The sequence below is a fragment of the Pseudonaja textilis genome, chromosome Z (assembly GCF_049901715.1).
Source record: "Pseudonaja textilis isolate UNSWEBS1 chromosome Z, rPseTex1.2, whole genome shotgun sequence".
Lineage (NCBI taxonomy): Eukaryota > Metazoa > Chordata > Lepidosauria > Squamata > Elapidae > Pseudonaja > Pseudonaja textilis.
Genome location: NC_142008.1, coordinates 134792295 through 134813070, shown reverse-complemented (window position 1 = coordinate 134813070; position 20776 = coordinate 134792295). Strand labels below are relative to the sequence as shown.

Sequence of the window (20776 nt, the reverse complement as noted above, 5' to 3'; positions counted from 1 at the left end):
GTGGCTTACAGGAATATAAAAATACCATATAAAAGAAAAAATAATAAAAAGAAAGATAATAAAACAATAACCTCACATCCTGGTAAAAGCACACATTCGTACTAGCCATTTATTGTGCTCCATCCCGCTCTGGGTTCTCCACGTCCGCTGATAGAACCACGTCTTCAGTGCCTTCCAAAAGAGTGTTAAGGTGGGGGGCAGTCTAATCTCTAGTGGGATAATGTCCCAGAGAGAGGAAGCCACCACAGAGAAGACCCTTCTTCTGGGTCCCACCAGATGTACTGCCTTAAGGGACCGGACCCATAACATTCCTTGACTCCCCACTAGATAGATGTAGATGTGACCAGCAAGTGATAGTCCCTCGGATAACCTGGTCCCAAGACATGAAAGGCTTTGAAAGTGACAACCAGCACCTTGAATTGCACCGAGAAGCAAATTGGCAACCAATGCAGTTCCTGCAGGAGAGATGTACACACTGAGGTCTGCACAAAACTACGCGAGCTGCTGATTTCAAGTAGCGTCTGTAACTGCTTCACAGCTAAGATGACCCTCTCACAGCTGCACTAACTCCCAGTCCCAAGACAGCTTAGCACTACCTTCCATACCAACTTAATGTAGGTATGGGATGGGTGCTGCTTTTATTTTAGGGGTGTTCCCTATCTGACTTACATCTTCATTGGACAGAACACTTTCTTGGATTCTAGTGCATGTCTGCCCAAATGGGATGGTTTAGGCCTTATCCCCCTTTATATGCCCCTTCCCACTGTTACAATTCCAATTCAGTGTGTATTGCCTCAGCTCTTCCTGAACAATTGCCTATTGCTCTTCTTATGATTGCCAGGCTGCTCTGGGGAGATATTTTGTACACGCTGGAATCCCTTAGTACATACCATACGCTTCCAGAGAAAATCCTACACTAGACTCAACCTGCCTTCTTCAGGTTTATCAACAAAAATGTTGTATGGATTAGCTGCTTAGCTTCTGCAGATTTCTGCCTCCCACCCATGCCTTGCCAAATGCAAGCCAAGTGACCAAAATATGCCCCTGCTGATCTGCCAGCTACTTAACTAAGAAACATTTCAATAGGATGTACATCATGCATTTCATCCTTGCCACCTTCTTCCCCCTCTTTCTAAAATCTGATTCATTATTCCACTCCTGCACTCAAACATCCTGTTTTCATTGAGTGAGCAGAGACTGGAGAGATCGCTGTCCTGAATCAGCCTGTTGTTGCTCATTATTTGGGATTCCATGTTGCTTCCTGGATCTTAGTATTTCCTTAGCAGTGTTTGGGAAGCTAAAACAAATGTGATTCAGTGGGTTTTATAAACCCAGCCAATAAGCATGTTTTAGAATTCACATGGCATGCATAATTCATAGCTTCAGACAAAAATGCTGAAATCAACATGCTAGGTCCGTGTTGGTGAACCAATGCCATGTTAGAAGTGGCACGTAGAACCATTTCCCCCAGCATGTGAGAGATTTCCTGGAAGAGCCCCACTTTGTATGCATATGTGCGCCACCACCCAACAGCTGATTGTCTGGTATATAGTGCGCATACGCAGGGAGTGGAGGGGGTGTATGCAGGAGTTGCACACGCATGTGCAAACACATGGCGTGCAAGGAGTCGCATGTGCAGATGCGCAGCACAAGGGGGGTCGCACATGCATGTGCAGGGGGCATGAGGGAGCCAACACGCATTGCCTTCTGGGTGCTGGCATGCGAGCGAGTGCAAGTGAGCACATGCACAATTATTGGCATGGGAGCTGAAAAAGGTTAGCCACCATTGCGCTAGGTCAAGATGATACAAATTATATTATGACAACAGGATGAATATAGAGTAGTGTTATGATGATTATGCCTAAAATTTGAAAGTGACATATCAGCTGTGTTTTTAAGAAGAGATCTGCATAAATGTCCATATGAGTTTTGGAAACTCAACTTTTTGAAAAAAAAGTTCCCATTTATGTTGCTGTGGAAACTAAAGCATCATTTTTGATGAGATGCTACCGTATTCCTTGCTTGAATACTGGAAAAAATGGACAATGTTTTCTAAAAAGATCAGAATCATATCATACCAGTTCCAGAAGTCCAGATAATAAGTCTAATGTAAAATGGACTTCCGGCGGTGATGCCTTGGTGAAAGGGTGAAGGGAGAGCGGTCTCCGTCTCTGGATCCTGTTTTTTCACTTTTGGGGACCTTTCAGGGCATGAGGAGCCTCGAGAGCCAAGCAGAGAAGAGGGGAAGCCCCGAAGATGGCGAGGCGAAATGCGATCACCAGGTGGCAAGAAGGGAAACCCCTGAAAACACCTGAAGTGAAAGTGTTTGTCATTTTATTATGGCAGACCCGAGGCCATGGCTAAACCATGAATGAGGAGGAAGTGAGAAGATTATCAACAGAAAGTGTCATTGAAGTTAAAATCCCAAAGTTGCAAATGTGATGATTTGCCAAAAGTAAGTTTGAACTTGTTTCCGAGGAAAAAAGAGCTCCGGTGAGGAGGGATAACCCCATAGTACAGGCGGCGAGACAGTAAGAAAGAGCTGTGATTCAGCACTTTTTACAAATGGAAAGAGACTGAAGGAGAGGGGGTATAAGTTCGAAGTGAATAGTTCTAGGAAGCTGAAAAGTGGAGATTGAAATAAGACGAGAACTGGTGGGAGAAGAAGAAAATCCAGAGAAGCCAGAGGAGGAGATGGCGAAAAGAAGGTGATAAGGGAGAGACGATTGACTTCTCTCTGCTTCTTGGATGGAGGGCGATTACGAGACCAACAAGGCGAGTGGAGAAAGAGAAAGTGAAATCCGATCGGAATGTGGGAGTGATATGAAGGAAAGAAAAGAAAGTCTTGGAAGGAAGAAGGAGGTGAAGTAGGAGTGGAGAGATGTTGAAAGGATCAGAAGGAAAGTCGGGACGATGGAGGTGAGAAAGGCGAGACACGGAGAAAGGAGTGACTGAGCAATTTTCAAGCGGAAGGAGATGGCAGGACATTAATGGGAGCAGAGAAGAAGAAAATTTGGCAGAGAGTGGGCTGAAAGAGACGATGGAGGAGGATTGGAAAGAAACAGAGAAGATATGAGTGGAGTCATAAAGACAGAGACTTGGAGGAAGTAGTAGAAAGACAAAGCGGAAGAGAGGAAAATGGAAAACGGTTTGGACTGAGACGGTGAGATCGGAGAGAAAAGAAAAGGAAATCTTTGAGTGAGGTATATTAACTGTAAACTTTAAAGATAACAAAATAGGCTGGTATTGAAATATAAGTTTGATTTATATGATTAACATGAGCTGTATGACTTGTATGATTTAAATGTATTTGTCTATTAGAGCACTGTTTTAAGGAGATTGTGGGTATAAGAAATCAAAAAGGAGACTTTCTCCTTCTTTAATTTGAAATAACTTGATGGTATAGTTATCTTGACTAGATAGGATTATTGGGTTAAGGAACCTAGTGATAAATAATCTTAGGATATTAAGAGTTTAAGAAGAATATGTTGTTGTGAGTATAGAGAATGTAAACCTTGACCCCTCTTTTATTGTATAAAGGAGAAACTACAATACACTGTGTATAGAAAGAAATAGAAAAGGGGTGTTGAGTAAGATATATAGAGATACATGCAGATATAGATCTTTCAATTGACAAATACCTGACTACTGGATTACAGCTCTAAGTTAAATGAGAATTAAGAAACTAAAAAGGGGACCTTTTTGTCTCCTTCTCTATCGGGGCGATATTTGAGGTTATAATTACTTTGATTAAGTATTGTATATTGAATTAAGGAAATATAGTGATAAATAAGTTTTGATTACAACATTAAGAGATTAAGGGGACTGTATATCTAGGTGATTATACATAAACGGAAATTAGATTCCCCCTTTTATTATAGATAAAAGGGAAAAAAGAATAAATTTAATACTTTGTGCATAAGGAAATGCGGGAGGGCTTTGAGTAGGATATTGTTAGATATATAGTGATATTGACTTTGAGATAGAGAAAGGGATAACAAGTGGTGCTAACTCTATGTAATTATAATAAAGAGATTTGAAAAGAAGAAGGAATAAATTGAAAGTAAGAGATTAGTTTAAAATATATTGTAAAGGAGATAATAAATAGGTAGAAATAAATAGAGCTTGAAAATAAGACAAGTGCCATGACATCAGCCTGGAGAATGGCAAAGAAGACAACATGTAGTCCAACATTGACAATTACATCACCGGCTGGTCAAAAGGCAATTGAAGGAATGTCAGGGGCAGAAAAACAAACTGTAGCCAATATGCAAACAATACAGGCTTCGTTAATGACCTTTCAAGAAATCATGCTTAAAATGCAAGAACAACAGATAAAAATGCAAGAGAATATTTCGCAAAATCATATGGAAATGAAAGGCAATATTAATAAATTAGAAGACAAAGTTGATACTATACAGCAAACAATGCAAAAGAATGAGCAGAAACTAGAAGAAGTGGAACTTAGAACAGTACAAAATGAAAAAAAACTGGAACTAATGGACAACAGGATGATGACAATAAATAAAAGATTAGAAGAACAGATTATCCACCTAGAGATGGACCGCGCTGCCTATTACTTGAAGTTTCAAAATATCATTGAAAGTAGAGATGAAGATCTGAATGTGCTTATGGCAGAATTTTTACAAAGGGAGACCTGAGAGATCCTGCTAGAAATCAACGAGGCCTATAGAGTTCAAACGAGTTACACTTGACATAACAGGTTACCCAGGGAAGTCCACATGCGATTTGCCAGGAAACAAGTATGTGACATATAAGATAACGCGAGATGAAACGTTGGTTTATAAAGATAAAGAAGTGCAAACCCTGAAGCAGGTTCCCAAGAAGGTGCACAAACAGAGAAAAGATTATAAGTTTTTGGCAACACAACTTATCCAGAAGAACATAATGTTTTAATGGTTAATTCCAGAAGGCTTGTTGGTAACATGGCAGGAAAAGAGGATCAGGATAGATAACTTAGACAAGGTGCATGATTTCTATGAGCAGATTGGAGGAACAGAAGAAGACAGCAGCGGTAGAGAGGAGCTAGAGACAGAAAGCCAAGAAGAACAACAACAAGAGCCCTAGAACAAGAAGGAGAGTACAAGGAGGAGACAGAAGGAAGAAGATTAAGAACACGCCTGCAAAGAGAGACTAGAATTAACAAAAGACAGATAATATCCCACAAGTAGAAAGACAGAAATGGAAACGAAGCTATTATCATTAAACATAAATGGTCTAAACTCACCCATTAAAAGGAAACAGATACAATCTAGATTAGCCAAACAGAAATTAGAAATAGTATGCCTGCGAGAAGTTCATATTAAAAAACAATTTTGGAAATGTTTAGAATATCCTAAATTAGGAAGGTTATTTGTAGCCCTGGCAGATCAAAAACAGAAAGGGACAGCAGTATATGTTAAAAAAGAAATTAAGACAGTAGAAAAATATGTAGACCTACAAGGGAGAATTTTGATACTTGAACTAGAATTAAGGTACAAACCAATGTTATTAATTACAATTTATTCACCGAATGACAACCAAAGTCAATTCTATAAGGATTTACATGAAAGAACTGTTGAGATGGGACAAGATAATGTATGTATTGTGGGAGACCTTAATGTGGCAGTAGATATAAGGATTATTTTAGTAATGCAAAGAACAAAAAGAAAAGGAAAATTGTGCCAAGATCCTTTTTCAATATGACACAGGAACGAAATTTGATAGATCAATGGAGGAGGAATTTGGGGGAAAAAGAATTCACGTTCTACTCTAACCCACACAAATCGTGGTCTAGATTAGACATGGCATGGATGAACGCAGAACTAGGAAACCAACTAGATTTGACAGAGATTATGACAAATGTATGGGCAGATCATAACCCGTTAAAAATAACTTGGAAAGGAAGGAAAAGGAAGAGTAGAAGTTGGATACTTAATCCCCAAATTTTAAAGAAGAAAGATTTTGTAGAGAAAATTAAGAAAGAAATGGAACTTTTTTTTAAGGAAAATACAGTGGAGCAAACATCATTACAGAATTTATGGGATACAGCAAAGGCAGTCTTGATGGGGCTGGTAACAGCATATACAGCAAAAAGGAATAAGGGAAGATGGCAAAATCAGAATAAATTGCAGGAGGAGATTAAAGACCTAGAAAGTAGATTACAAAGAAACCCACAAGATGAAAAATTGAGGAGAAAGATGATTCTTACGAAGCATAAATTGAACATTATAGATCAGGAAGAGAGAGTTGAAAAGGGCAAAACAGAATTTTTTTGAACATGCAAATAAACCAGGGAGGTGGTTAGTCCATAAATTGATTAGAAAGAGAAAGAAAGTTGATACAAGAATTGGAGGAGGAGGATGGAAAATTAGAATATTGAATGACTGAGAAAAAGAAAATAGTACAAAAATATTTTGAACAACTATATAGGGAGGATGGAATAAACCCTGAGAATATAGAACAATATTTGAAAATAAAAGGTCTCCCAGAAATTAGAGAGGAACAGAAAGATATTAAATAAAGAAATAACAGTGATGGAATTGAAAAGGGCAGTTGAAAGGCAGAAAGATAATAAGACACCAGGGCTGGATGGTCTTCCAGCGGAACTGTATAAATGTATTTATGAATGTCTTGAACCAGTGATGTTAGATGTGTACAATGAGGCATTAGACCTTGCCAAATTACCCGATTCATGGAGAGAAGCGAATATCTCACTAATTCCTAAAGAATATTTAGATCACAAACAGATTAAAAGTTATAGATCAATCTCACTCCTGAACACAGACTACAAAATATTCGCATCAATAATGTCGGAAAGACTAAAAATTATATTAAATGAACTTATTCATATTGACCAGAACGATTTTCTACTTCTAGACCAGGGGTGGGCAAACTTTTTGGCTCGGGGGCCTCACTGACTTTTAAAATTTGACAGACGGGCCGGGTCAGCACAAGATACGATACATATAAAAAAACTGCATTTGTTAACAGTACATATCAAACATAAACAGAAAAAAGCATTAAAGTATTAACATACCTTTTAATGAGAACAGTGTTGTTGATCACTCATTTTTGCCAGTGCATCGAAGTCTGGTGGTAATTCTGTTGTGGCAATTCTCAGAATAGATCTGAGGTGTTCATCACTCATCTGGGATCTGTGGGGTGCTTTGTTGGTGTTCATCACACTAAAAGTCTGTTCACACACATATGTAGAGTCAAAAAACACCAGCATCCTCTGTGCTATCTTTTGGATGTTTGTAAATTTGGCTGCACTTAATGAAGCATAAAACTCATCCAGTTTCAGGGAGTTGAACTTATCCTTTAACACCATGTCACATTGGAGATCAATCAGTTCCAACTGCAATTCCTGTGGCACCGTTTCCGGGTCTTGTGAGAAGGGACATGACACCAGCTGAAGTGCCCTGTCAATTTTTCCAAAATCACAAAACTGACGGCAGAATTCTTCATGCAGGTCATCCAGTGATTTCCTATATTTTTTCACATGTTGCGGGGCCTCTTTTAACGTATCCAGTGTGGGGAAATGAGTAAATGACTTGTCTGACATTTGCTTCGAAAATAAAACTAGCCTGGTTTTGAAGGCTCTGACGTTTGCTTGCATTTCATGCACAAACTGTTTTTTCCCTTGTAGCTTTACATTCAGCTCGTTCATGTGTGTCAGTATATCCGCAGTAAAAGCTAAATCACAAAGCCAATCTGTGTTATTCAGCTCAGGAAAATTGTCAGTGTTATCAAGTAGCTCCAAAAATGAAATAATCTCCTGTTTGAGCTCCCACACACGTTGACATACTTTCCCCAAACTTAACCAGCGGACATTAGAACGGTAAAGCAAGTCCCTGTGATCAGCGTCAGTTTCTTCAAGAAAATGAATAAACTGATGATGATGAAGTCCCCTTACTCGAATAAAGTTAACGAGTTTCACAACTGCCTTCACTACGTGGTCAAGCTGCAACACGGATTTACACAGTGCTTTCTGGTGAATTATGCAGTGTAGGATAATTACCTCCTGCTCAGGGTTGTCCTCTTTCACCCTGTCCTGGATTCTTTTGAGCATCCCGACATTTTTTCCTGTCAGATTTGGTGATCCATCTGTGGTAACATTGGCGAGCGTACTCCAAGGTAACTTGTGCCTCTGTATGACCGCTGACATGCTGTTAAATAAATTGACTCCCCGTGTTTTTCCTTTCAGGGATTCCATAGCCAAAAACTCCTCCGTTATCTCGAAATTTTCATTAATCCCTCTGATAAAAATTAAAAGCTGAGCGGTTTCCTTTATGTCATTGCTTTCGTCCAGTGCCAAAAAATATAATGTAAATGACTCCGCTTTTTTGTTTAGCTTGCTAGTTAAGTGTTCGTCAATTACTTCAACATGGCTAGTCACTGACCTGCGTGATAAGCTAATTTTTTCAAATTTGTTCTTGTTGTCTCTACCATGCACTCTTTAAGAAACACCCCTTCAGAGAAAGGCTTGCTGGCTTTTGCTAGTTTGAATGTCAGTAAATAACTTGTCTTCGTGCTTGCTTCTTGGATGGAAGTTGCGCAGATAAAGGTGTTTTGCTAAGCCTGCAAGCTAGCTACCAATCTATGAGCGGTAGCCATACATTCTTGAGTTGAAAGGTTGCTGGCGTAATTAGCATGCTTGGTGGAAAAGTGACGGCTGATGTTGTATTCTTTTAAAACCGCAACGGTTTCTTGGCAAATAAGACATACAGCCTTTGACTGGACTTCAGTAAAAAAGTATTTAGGTGTCCATTCTTTATTAAACATCCAGCACTCACTGTCGACTTTTCTTTTCTTTGACATTGCTGCAGATGGGTTCTGATCTGACCAGTAGAAGAAGAGCGATAATTGGAAATGGCTCAGGCTCCGCAAAATCAAGTCACTGTGCCTAATGCACCACCTGGTGTCGAAATGCCTGTCATTACAAGTGAAAATCAAATGAATGCAATCATTCAATCATTCGCATCAAACCTTAACTCTGTACCAATCTTCAGCGGGCCGGATTAAAAAGACCAATGGGCTGGATGTGGCCCGCGGGCCATAGTTTGCCCACCCCTGTTCTAGACAGATAAGGAACAATATAAGGATAATATTAAATGTATTAGAATACTATGAGGCCCACCCGGGAAAGCAGACAGCGTTGATTTTCTTGGATGCTCAGAAGGCCTTTGACAATCTCAGCTGGCAGTTCTTGATCCAACAGTTCGAAAATATGGGATTTGGATCTAAATTCAAGAAAATGATTGGCACAATTTATTCGAACCAAAAACCTAGGGTAATTATAAATGGGGAGATTACTAAAAACTTTAAGATTATGAAAGGTGTTAGGCAAGAATGTCCAATGTCACCTCTGCTTTTTATCTTGACCATCGAAGTGCTTTTAAATCAGATTAGACAAAGAAAGGAGATAATTGGACTGAAGAGCAAAAAAGAAGGATAGGCGTTTGCGGATGACTTAGTGTTTTTTGTGGAAGATCCAATGGAGTCAGGGACCTATCTAATTCAAGAATTAGAAGAATATGGGGAGGTAGCAGGACTAAAAATTAATAAAGATAAAACAAAAGTAATAACCAAAAACTTGATAGTCAAAAAAAAAATTGGAAAGGAAATTGGGATTACAAAGTGTCAAAAAACTGAAATATATAGGAATTTGGTTAACAGGAAGATGCTCTTCCATAAAAGAGGATAATTATATGAAATTACTTTCACAGATAAAGAAAGTTCTGGCCAATTGGGGAAAATTACAACTATCACTATTAGGCCGAATAGCGGCCATAAAAATGAACATACTACTGAAACTATACTATTTTCAAACAATACCTATAGAATTGGATAAGAATTTTTTTCAGGAATTAGATAGGACAGTAATGAAATTTATATGGATGAGGGAAAAAGCACGAATAAAAGTGAAAACATTACAAGATAGTAAAACCAGAGGTGGCCTTGGGCTCCCAAAATGGGAAACATATTATCAAGCAGCAATTTTACTATGGGTTAAGGAGTGGATAAACTTAAAAAATAAAAGAATATTGGTGATAGAAGGTCATGACCTCCAAATTGGGTGGCATGCCTTTCTATGGGATAAAAAGAATAAGATCCACTCCTATTTCCATAGACATTTGATAAGGGACTCACTTTTACAAACATGGGAGAAAATTAGAAGAAAAAAAGCATTATTTGAAAAGTCCAAACTGGATCTCACCTATGGAAGCTATATTATATCCAAATACAATGGACATTAAAAAATTGATTAGATATAAAGAATTGGTAGATGAACAGGGGGAATTAAAAACATTGGATAAACTAAAAGAACAAGGGATTGTTAGACTGGTGGGTATATTTGCAAATTCAAACTAAATTTAAGAAAGATGTAAAGGAGCTAAGGATAGATAAAGATTTACAAAAATTGGACCAAATCTTGACAGGCAAGGATATAAAATTTATAACACGAACATATAATTATTTACTGGAGGTAGAACTAAAGGAAGAAATTGTTAAGGGACCCATGATTGCCTGGGCGAGAAATGTGGGTCATGATATAAATTTGGATGAGTGGGAAAAGACTTTGACCGAGAACTGGAAGCTGACTTTGTCGACGGCATTCAAAGAAAATCAATATAAAATGTTTTGTAGATGGCACTTAGCGCTGGCACGACTGGTGAAAATGTATCCAACCTTGAAACCAGAATGCTTGAAGTGCAAACAAAAGAAAGAATGTTTTTCCATATGTGGTGGCAATGTATAGAGGTCAAAAAATACTGGAAGAAAATACAGAGATGGCTTTTTGAGATTACAAAATATAAACTGAATTTGGAACCCAAACATTTTTATTAGATATGATCAAAGGGAATTTGAGTAAAGATAAAAGATACCTTATTGTACACATCTTAACTGCAGCAAGAATCACATTAGCACAAAATTGGAAGAGTGATAAAATACCACCAGATGAAGTTTTGATTCAAAAAATAATGGACTATGCTGAATTAGATAAATTCACTATCAAACTGAAAGGCAAAGAGGATCAAGAATACTATGCGACATGGGAGAGGTGGTACGAATGGGTGAAGGATAAGGATAAAAATAATGTATTGTCACAAAATAAGAAACATGTATATATAATGACACAATAACTGTTAATGGAAAGGAGATTTTTGTATTTTTTTTAAAGAACAATTTTTAAAAAGCCTATGTAAAATACCGTAATGAAATTCAACACATGCTGGATAATTTGCTTGATAACTGATTGCCATGGTAATTCAATTCTTGAGCTAATGCATGTCCAGGAGAAAAACAAAAAAGTACTGAAAAACTGTCAATCTATGTTGGGAGCTTAGATTACACATTCACATAGTGGACTGTTAAAAAAAATAAAGCCAAACCTGGAACTCTGAAGAACATCAGATAAGTAGTGGCATACCTGGAAATACAAAAATATTTTCAAGGAAACGTAATAGGAAAGATAATCATAACACTTCCATCAAGATTAAATTTCAGGATTCAGAAATGTCCTGTTTCTAACAATTTACCATAAGCATATCCAGGACCTTAGAAGCAGAGCTGCTAGGAAGTACCGTATATACTCGAGTATAAGTCGACCCGAATATAAGCCGAGGCACCTAATTTTGCCACAAAAAACTGGGAAAACTTATTGACTCGAGTATAAGCCGAGTTTTTCAGCACATTTTTTGTAGGATATATATAGTAGGATATAAATGTAATATAAAATTAAAAACTGATGTGTGTAATTCAATGTAAGTTAGAGCTGGCATTTCTCCAGGTATGTTAAGACAATTAATCCCCTTCATCCCCCAGGTATTGGCACAGCTATTGGCTATGTAAAGTGGATCTGGTGGTGGTTCTAATCCAAGAAAACAGCTTGAGGAGTCGGAAATACATAGATAAATCTACCAAAAGTTGTAATTACCGTATATACTCGAGTATAAGCCGAGTTTTTCAGCACATTTTTTGTGCTGAAAAAAAAAACCCTCGGCTTATACTCAAGTGAGATTCCCTCTGAAAAAAAAATGGTGTGGAGCTCCGGAGCTGGGCAGCCGCTTCCCTGCTTCCGTGTTTCCTTTGCAACTTGTAAGCATGGGGCTAATCAGAAGCAGAAAAGTTCTTGCATGAGGATATATTGTTTTTTCTTTATTTAACTGTTTTTAGGGGGGGGGAAAGACCCACCGTCATGTGAGAATGCTCAGACACGAAATCTATCCGCCTGAAAATAAGTGTGTGTGTGTTGGGGGGATTTTAACAGAGGGAAAACATAGGGAGAAGGCAAAAGCGACAGAAGATCCTTCAGGGGAAACTGAGGGGGAGACTCACCCTTGGTCCAGATGAGCCCCTTCCCCACCCCTAAGGAAGCAGAGGCAGCCAGCAAGGGCAGGCAAGCCCGCCTCGCGGACTCCGTCCATCCTCGCTCCCACCCACCCACCCAAAGCCACGAAGTCCCCCAATCGCGCAGCCCAGAATCGCCCTCCCTCAGGGGGCAGTAATGACACCCGGTGTTTCCTGAAACAAGAAGCTCCGCTGTGCAATGAAAGCGCCCTGACTCTAGGCTCAGAAAACAACGCGAGCCGAGGTGGCTTCGTCTCCTCAGCCCTAGCTACTTTCAGTCTGCTCGGGAGAAGGAGGGGGATGAGGAGGTGGTGGCAGCGGCTCACGTTGTTTTCTGGCTCTAGGCTCAAGATCGCAGAAAACTAACGCGAGCCGCTGCCGCCACCTCCTCCTCCCCTCCTCCTCCCGAGCGGACTGAGAGCAGCTAGGGCTGAGGAAACGGCCACCTCGGCTCGCATTGCTTTCTGAGATCGCGAGCCTAGAGCTCAGAAAATAACGTGAGCCCCCACACACAAACACTTATTTTCAGGCGGATAGATTTCGTGTCTGAGCATTCTCACATGACGGTGGGTCTTTCCCCCCCAAAAAACAGTTAAATAAAGAAAAAACAATATATCCTCATGCAAGAACTTTTCTGCTTCCGATTAGCCCCATGCTTACAAGTAGCAAAGGAAACACGGAAGCAGGGAAGCGGCTGCCCAGCTCCAGAGCTCCACACCATTTTTTTTTTCAGAGGGAATCTCACTTGAGTATAAGCCGAGGGTTTTTTTTTTTTCAGCACAAAAAATGTGCTGAAAAACTCGGCTTATACTCGAGTATATACGGTAATTACAACTTTTGGTAGATTTATCTATGTATTTCCGACTCCTCAAGCTGTTTTCTTGGATTAGAACCACCACCAGATCCACTTTACATAGCCAATAGCTGTGCCAATACCTGGGGGATGAAGGGGATTAATTGTCTTAACATACCTGGAGAAATGCCAGCTCTAACTTACATTGAATTACACACATCAATTTTTAATTTTATATTACATTTATATCCTACTACAGTCAAATATTACTTTCAGAGATTTACCAAACATATAGAAATAACTAAAACTTCCAAATAATCCTAATTAAAAGTATGTAAAATCAATAAAACCATAAAACAAACATAATGAATTAATGTAGAATCAATGATTCTAAACTATAAACTGTCTACATAGAGTTCCATATGTGTATCCCTTACATATATTAACATTGATAGGTTATGCAAATTTAAATATAAATAAGAGGATTAAAAATACCGGGGCCTGCCCATGTGATTTTAGCCCACCCAGCTTTCTATTCTTCTTGTGACAATGCAAGGTCTTGTAATCACTGGGATGCTAAACTATCACTATTCATGGGGCTGTTTCAAGGCCCCTTTTTATTATTTTAATGTTTCTGAAATTCCTGGAGGTGTCATATTGAGGACGGAGAAGGTAAGAGCTTGACTGTTTCTAAGAAAATCGTTTCCTCCTCTTTCACATGAAGTGTCTTTATGTTCTGCTGATACTATTGCTGTTAACATCGGCTGTGCTGTTGGTGATTCAGTTTTGTCTGGATAGTTGCTTAATCTATCTGTTCTCAAGAAATCAAACCATCAGCAACATGAAAACCAATCAATTCACTAACAATCTTGCAACAGCATTTTCTCTTCAAAGTATTAAGGTTGTTTTGTTTCCTCTAAAGACTCCTAGAAGATACAACATGAGCAATGGTGTATTCTTTCCATGAACCCTTAAAAGCCAAGCTTTGGGATGCTATCAGTTAAGCAGCTATATTAATCTGTAACCTATATAATGTAATAGCTTTTAAAAGCTTTCAGCAGTAGTTTAGCCTGATGGAGTGAGGTGATATTTGGAGGAGAGAAAAAACATTACTTGGGATATGCAAAATAGTATAGCCATTATCAAAAGCTATGCTTAAAAAAAATTGCTTTGCTTCATTAGCAAGACAGTGCTTAACCAGTTATGCATGCTTGTCTATTTCCCTTCCAGGAAGAGGAGAAAAGTTTTATTCCCACCCTTAAAAGTACCTGAAGCAAAGAGTGCAATGTAAAGGCATGGGCTGCACCATGAAAACTCATGTAGCATTGCCCCACAGCTGTCTTGGCAGCTGTGACTCCCCCCTTTCTCCCTCCTTGCAGTTTCTGTCATGTGCTTCCAGAAAGGGCCAGTTTCAGAAAGGACTAGCTTCAAAGACCAGACCCAATAATTAATTCTTTCTTTTTGGCAGGAAACTTGGATGCTGCTTCAAACTCTGCTAAAGCCATCACTTCTGCCTAATTTGTCATGCAAATTATAGCATTTCTGAACATTTTCAGTCCTGCCTTTGCTGGACATAAACTTCCTAGGTTGATTCATTCATGTATTGGCCACAAAATGTTTATATATTGTAGTTTCTTAAATTTTATTCATAATTATTTGATGAACCATAGTGGTGCAGTGGCTAGAATGCAGTACTGCAAGCTACTTCTGCTGCCTGCTGGCTGCCTGCAATTTGGTAGTTCAAATCTTATCAGGCTCAAGGTTGGCTCAGCCTTCCATCCTTCCAATGTGGCTAAAATGAGGATCCAAATTGTGGGCAATATGCTGAGTCTCTAAACAGCTTAGAGAGGGCTGTAAAACACTGTAAAGTGGTATACAAGTCTTATTGCTATTGCTATATTCACTCTCATTGCCATTTTCTTCTGGTTCTGTTCTTCCATTGAAACGCTGAGACCTGTTCTCTCTTACTTATGTTTTCTATTCTATTTTTTAAAGTTTTTTTTCAGCTCCTCCTTGTTTAATTACACCAATAGTAGATTCTGAATCATCAACTAACAGGCACTTTTTTTCTTCCATATCGATTCTAGAACTCTTTTTAGGAATATGCAGGACAAATTGATTTATAGAAAATATCTGTATTCATACTTTCTTGTTAAAGTTATGTCATATACTGCATCCATTTTGCACAATGCCATCTGACCAACTGTAAAAGTCCAATAGGACAACTAAAGGGCAGAAATGACACAGTTTTTGTTATGCTAATCATGCTAATCCATGGTTTTAACAGTAATCTATTAATTCTCACAAAGGCTGAATTCACTTAACATCTAAGGTAAACCAACAAACTATATTATGGATTAGCACCTTAGCGAATCTATTGTTTAAGGGTAAGAGACAGGTGTGGAGCTTATTAATGAAAAAATTTCTTTTATATTTTCCTTCAATCTGCATGAACTCCAAGTAACAATTAAAGAAGAAAACACAAAACAAAAACTACATTATACCAATATAATAGCTGAGATGGCACCCCCTACTCAAAATTGAATTTCTTCATGGAAAAACTCTGTACTAGTTGCCAAAAGGCTGTTAAGAGTGAGCACTAATCTTATTCAAGTAAGATCATTTCATAATATAAATAACATAATAGAAAAATGTAGTCTATGGCCGCTACCCTTTTAATGACTTGGTAATGGGATACCACTAGCAGATTTTAGGCTTTATAGATAAAAAAAACTTTATGAATGAATTGATGGAAATATCAATAAAGCAACCACTGCTGCTTTCTTAGACCCTAAAATGTTCCAAATGTTTATCCAGGCTAATTACTTATCTGTACAGAGTAGAAAAATATATTTCTTTCCCAACTGGTTACTTGAGGACTATTGGCAACCATTAATAAAAGTTAATATAAAACAGCAAAAAATGTTTACCCTTGAGAATAAATCCTAATTTAATAGGCTTTTACCCAAATGAATATGTTGAAATGAGGCAGCACTAGTGTCCCAGAATGACAATCCATGAAAGTTTTGGGAGAGAGGATACAGGTTTTAAAAAGCTGATCATGGTTTAAAAGAGAATTGTGGAAGAACAAAACAAATTTGGCAGATGTGATGCCACACATAATCTTTGAGAGGCATTGTCTTGAGAACACAGTAATAGAATTCAATGTCTTTATACCTAGGGCCCAAAATACATTACCTTCAGGATAATACCTGCCTGATTCAGTTTGCTATGGCAAACTTGTCACAGGTATGTCCTACTACAATAACAAAATTGGAGAAAAATTTTGGAGAGAAGCAGAGGAGAATATTTATATATCCTGTATCTATTTAATCCATGTCTCTCTCACAGGAAGAAGAAAAAATGTTAAAATGAAAGAACTCCTCCATGTCAAGAACAGTCCTACTCTATAACTGAGCATGCTGATCATTAACCAATTGCAGCTTTTCAAAACTAATAAGCTGTATAAATTCTAAAATAACATCTGCTAAGATTCAAATTAGTTGAAATCATATGCATGGTCATGGTTTGTATCATCAAATCACAGTTTGGTTATGTTCATACAATATATTTATACAGTATTTATGTACAGGTAATCCTCAATCTATGGTCACAATTGAGCCCAAAATTGTTCTTGTGAAGTGAAAACATTTGTTAAGTGAATTTTGGCCCATTTTAGGACCTTTTGTGCCATAGTTGTTAAGTTAGTAGCATGACTGTTAAGTGCCTTCCCCACTGACCTTGCTTGTCGGAAGTCACAAAAAGTGAACATATGACCCTGGGACACTGCAACAGTCATAAATATGAGTCAGTTGCTAAGCATCCGATTTTTGATCCCACGGCTGGCTATGTGGATACTGCAATGGTCGTAAATGTGAAAAACAGTCATAAGTCACTTTTTTCAGTGCAGTTGTAACTTTGAACAGTCACTAAGTGAAGTATTGTAAGTCAAGGACTATCAGTATTTATTTAATATGTTTATGCCTGCATTTATTTTGTGCAACTCTAGGATGCATATATAACACTAGCTGGATATCTCTGCTTCGCAACGACACTATATGATTGAGCTATGCAGGAGAAATCCGGTTCATAATTTGTTGGCTCAATGGTGGTCGATGATTGAAACACATAAGGGAATATCACTCCTGCCACTTTGAGCCGGAAGCAGTTCCATAGGTGTAAGGGATAGATATTTTGATGAGGTATTGACATTTAATACTGTAAGGAGCCCCAGACCACTCCTGAGCTCTCCAGTACCTTCTGATGTTCTGCCATAGAGAAGATGGCTATTACATCAATATATCTCAGTTCAACAAAAAAACAAGAGTCCTCTCAAGAAGACCGTGTCTACTGCTGAGTTTTTCAGCTACAGGATAATGGAGCATGATGGCTAAGAATGCTACCTACTGCTTTTCCACAAACTTGTGAAGCAACTGGCAGTTGGAACAGAGTTCTTTTCAGGTGGGGAGGGGGAGTAGAACTCCTTAGGATCAGATAGTGTTAATTACTGTATTAAGAAATAGTAATGATCTGATGGTCATTTCAAAAAATCCTTTCTTAGTGAGCATCTAGAAGCCAAGAGGAACATACGTGCCAAATTTCATGAGTGAGTGAGTGGTACTTGGCTTTTATATATATAGATTTACCTCTCCTATTTTCCCCACAACAAAAATTATCTAAGATGAGCTGGGCTGGGAGAGTTACTGATCCAAGTTCATCCAGCTGGCTTTCTATACTTTAACCACTATGTTAAAATTGGCTCTCTAAATGTGAAATAATCTGATTTTAGGCCAAACAAAGGAGTCACATTATCACTTCTAACGCAGTATGAATCTGGTCAATGTGTAGTCCAGTATTTTTATCTCTCTGGTTTCACAAATACTTGAAACACAGCAAGAGGAACTTGGGAAGGAAGGAGAGATGCACTTAGACATACGAAATGTATCAAATGATCTATCCCAGGACACATGGAGGCTAATGCAAAAAGCAAACAATAATACCTGGAAAACTGGGGTTTTTTGACCAAGCATCAAATCCCCAACTCCACTCTAACGGAAGAGCCAGGACAGAGGACAAGGAAGAAAAATATCTTCCATTAATAGATAATAATTATGATTCTCCCCATCTCCTATTGTATAAATACTAATTATTTGATCCAATTCCTACAAAAAGACTCCAATCCACAAGCAGATAAATTCCCTGTAGATTATCTTGCTGGCCAAGTGCTCATGAGCACTTTTGCTTAGCAGAACATAAACTAGTTGAGATGCATTGTTTTATAAAGGGTGGTATCATTTAATCCAGTATTTCTCAACTTTTGTTTCGATTTCTACTCCCAGAATTCCCCAAACAAGACAAGGAACTCCAATTCCAGGAGTTGAAGTCTACATCTCTTAAAGTTACCAAGACCTAGAAACCCTGATTTAATTTTGACTTTGCAAATCCAGCTATAGGTGCTATGTACTCCTGTTGTTCCTTATTCTATTTCACCTTTGTTTTTCACAGGTTACTCTTCCGCAGGTAAGAGTGAATTCCTCACCCCATTTCCCAATCTCATATCCTCAGTAAAGTGCAATGCTCATTTCTCTCATGCCTCTAGAGACACCAGAAGTATTTATTTTTGCTGTCATTCTTGTATCTCCTGTTGGCTGCTTTGCAATGACTCTTTCCCAGGAAAGTATAAGTAGGTATTGCCTAGGTAAGCAGCTTGGTATATGTTATGCACTTTATGTTCATGATACAGCAACTGTGAAGAGCATGAGGGAATGCAGGAAACTAATTTTTAATTCAATGTTCCTTCAGAAGATTATGGTAATATCCTCTCCCACATTTCACCACAACAGTGCTATGAAATAGTCTGGGTTGAGAGTCACTGAGGCTAAGCTAAACTCCAGGTTTGCCTATTCCTATCGCCAATCCAGTCTGCTAGTGGCTCTTTGTCTTTCCTATCACAATTACAGCATAATAGACTTGACAATAACAGATCTTTTGTGATTGGTAGTCCTGTGACTGTTTGCATGTTGTAATTCCTCTTTCAGAATGTCAGAAACAGCAATTTCATTATTTCTGTATAACAGTACCTTAAAAAAGGAAGGATAATGGAACATATTTCAGAGACAATTTAAATAAAAATGCATCTAATGTGTTTTCGTGTCCACATTTATTTAATCAGTGGGGTTTTCTTGTACATATCTATGGAATTGCAGCATTTGTTGACTGAGTTTAAAATAATAAAATTTTCTTAAATACTAACATGGCTAACAGTATATCACTATTATGCATATTTGTAATATGTGCATTCAAGTCACATCAACCCTTACTGATGTGTATCTGATAGAGGTACATATTTTCTTTGTGGTTTTTAATATTTCTATCGAATCTTAGACATCTTAAGACACATTGCCCTTGAGGTCACAGAAGCTAAAGCTATCATACTGAGAATGAGGTCATCCGGGGTCAACAGGGTAACCAACATCCTGGCATTTTGGTCTCAGTTGGCGTGCTCGTCCCCCACGCATGCGCATTTTCAATCAACCTACCATTTGTACGCGCTCCCCACATGGGCGACACGTTTCCTTCCTTTCGTTTCGCACATGCTCAGACCGATCCGAGGGAAACGACAGGCGTAAGCCTTTGTTTCCTCTTATGCATGTGCACAGGTCTCAGCCATTACCGGAGGAACGCCCCCCTCTTCCCCAAAGCTCTGAAGGAACTGAAGGGGCTCGCTTTCGTTTCTCGATTGGTTAACGTGAAGGGCGTGCGCGCGCGGCGGCCGATAAGAACTCCTACCGAACGTGCGCTGCAGGAGGACGCGCGAAGAACGCAGGCGCAGAGCGAGGCCCCGCCCTCCCCAGGGACTCATTGTGCAGCAACTGGATTGACTTCTTCTCGTGCGCGCGGGCCAGCGGGATTTGTGTCGCCCTTCCCCCCCCATTCTTACTTCACAAGCAAGCACGAACCTGACAGGGGACAGAGCCGTCCACTTCCCTCGGCAGGAAGGGGTTTGAGACCGCTCGCGTCGCGACCCTGAGCGCCAACATCACAGCCGCCCCCTCCCTCTTTTCTCTCCCCCACCTCTCTGTTGCGGCCTCGCTCTCTTCCATCTTCTTCCCCGCCCGCCCCTTCTTCCCAACGCGAGCTTGCCATTCCCTTCACGTTGCCTGCGGGGCTCGAGACTTTCCCCTCTTCTCTTTCCCGAGGCGCTGCCGGCTCTAACGGAGAGGGAGCAAAAGCGGGCAAACAGCGCGCGTCCTCCCGGAGGACTGATCCCTCGGCGGCGGCGGCAGCAGCAGGTGGGACCGAGGCCCACCTTCGAGGCGTCTGTTTTGCTGGCGCGCGCGCGGGCGAAGCCAACAGAACGCGGGTGTATTGGGGGGGGGACAAACGCGTCCCTCTGCTCGCTGTCTCGCTCTCTTTCCTCCCCCCCTCCACGTCCACTGTTTCGTAGCGTTCAACCCTTTCCCATTTCCGCGACGGCCGGCCCGCCCGCCCGACAGCCTGCCAGCCAGTCAGTTTCCCCTTCCGGGCCGGCAGGAGCGCACGGTGTTGCCTGTATCGCGGGGCTTGAAAGTCTGAAACGGCTGGGCTTCTTGACGTGCGGTGGCTGCCTTTTTTCTTCCTTCCCTC

At 39.6% G+C, this 20776-nt stretch overlaps 1 protein-coding gene across 1 annotated transcript; it reads right to left on the bottom strand.

Annotated features, from left to right (window-relative positions):
* Positions 1-88: 88 nt before the first annotated feature.
* LOC148124426 (general transcription factor II-I repeat domain-containing protein 2A-like) lies at positions 89-19817 on the bottom strand. The gene is made up of 5 exons (XM_087917645.1): positions 19690-19817; positions 11400-11437; positions 9143-9245; positions 7040-8935; positions 89-455 (listed from the first exon to the last, which is right to left on the bottom strand). The coding sequence occupies exon 4, from the start codon at positions 8216-8218 to the stop codon at positions 7043-7045; it is 1176 nt and encodes a 391-aa protein (XP_087773771.1). The 5' UTR covers positions 8219-8935; positions 9143-9245; positions 11400-11437; positions 19690-19817; the 3' UTR covers positions 89-455; positions 7040-7042.
* Between the last annotated feature and the right edge of the window lie 959 nt (positions 19818-20776).

Coding starts and splice junctions, on each gene's coding strand:
- LOC148124426 (XM_087917645.1), bottom strand. CDS start 8,218: ATGGAATCCCTGAAAGGAAAAACACGGGGAGTCAATTTATTTAACAGC.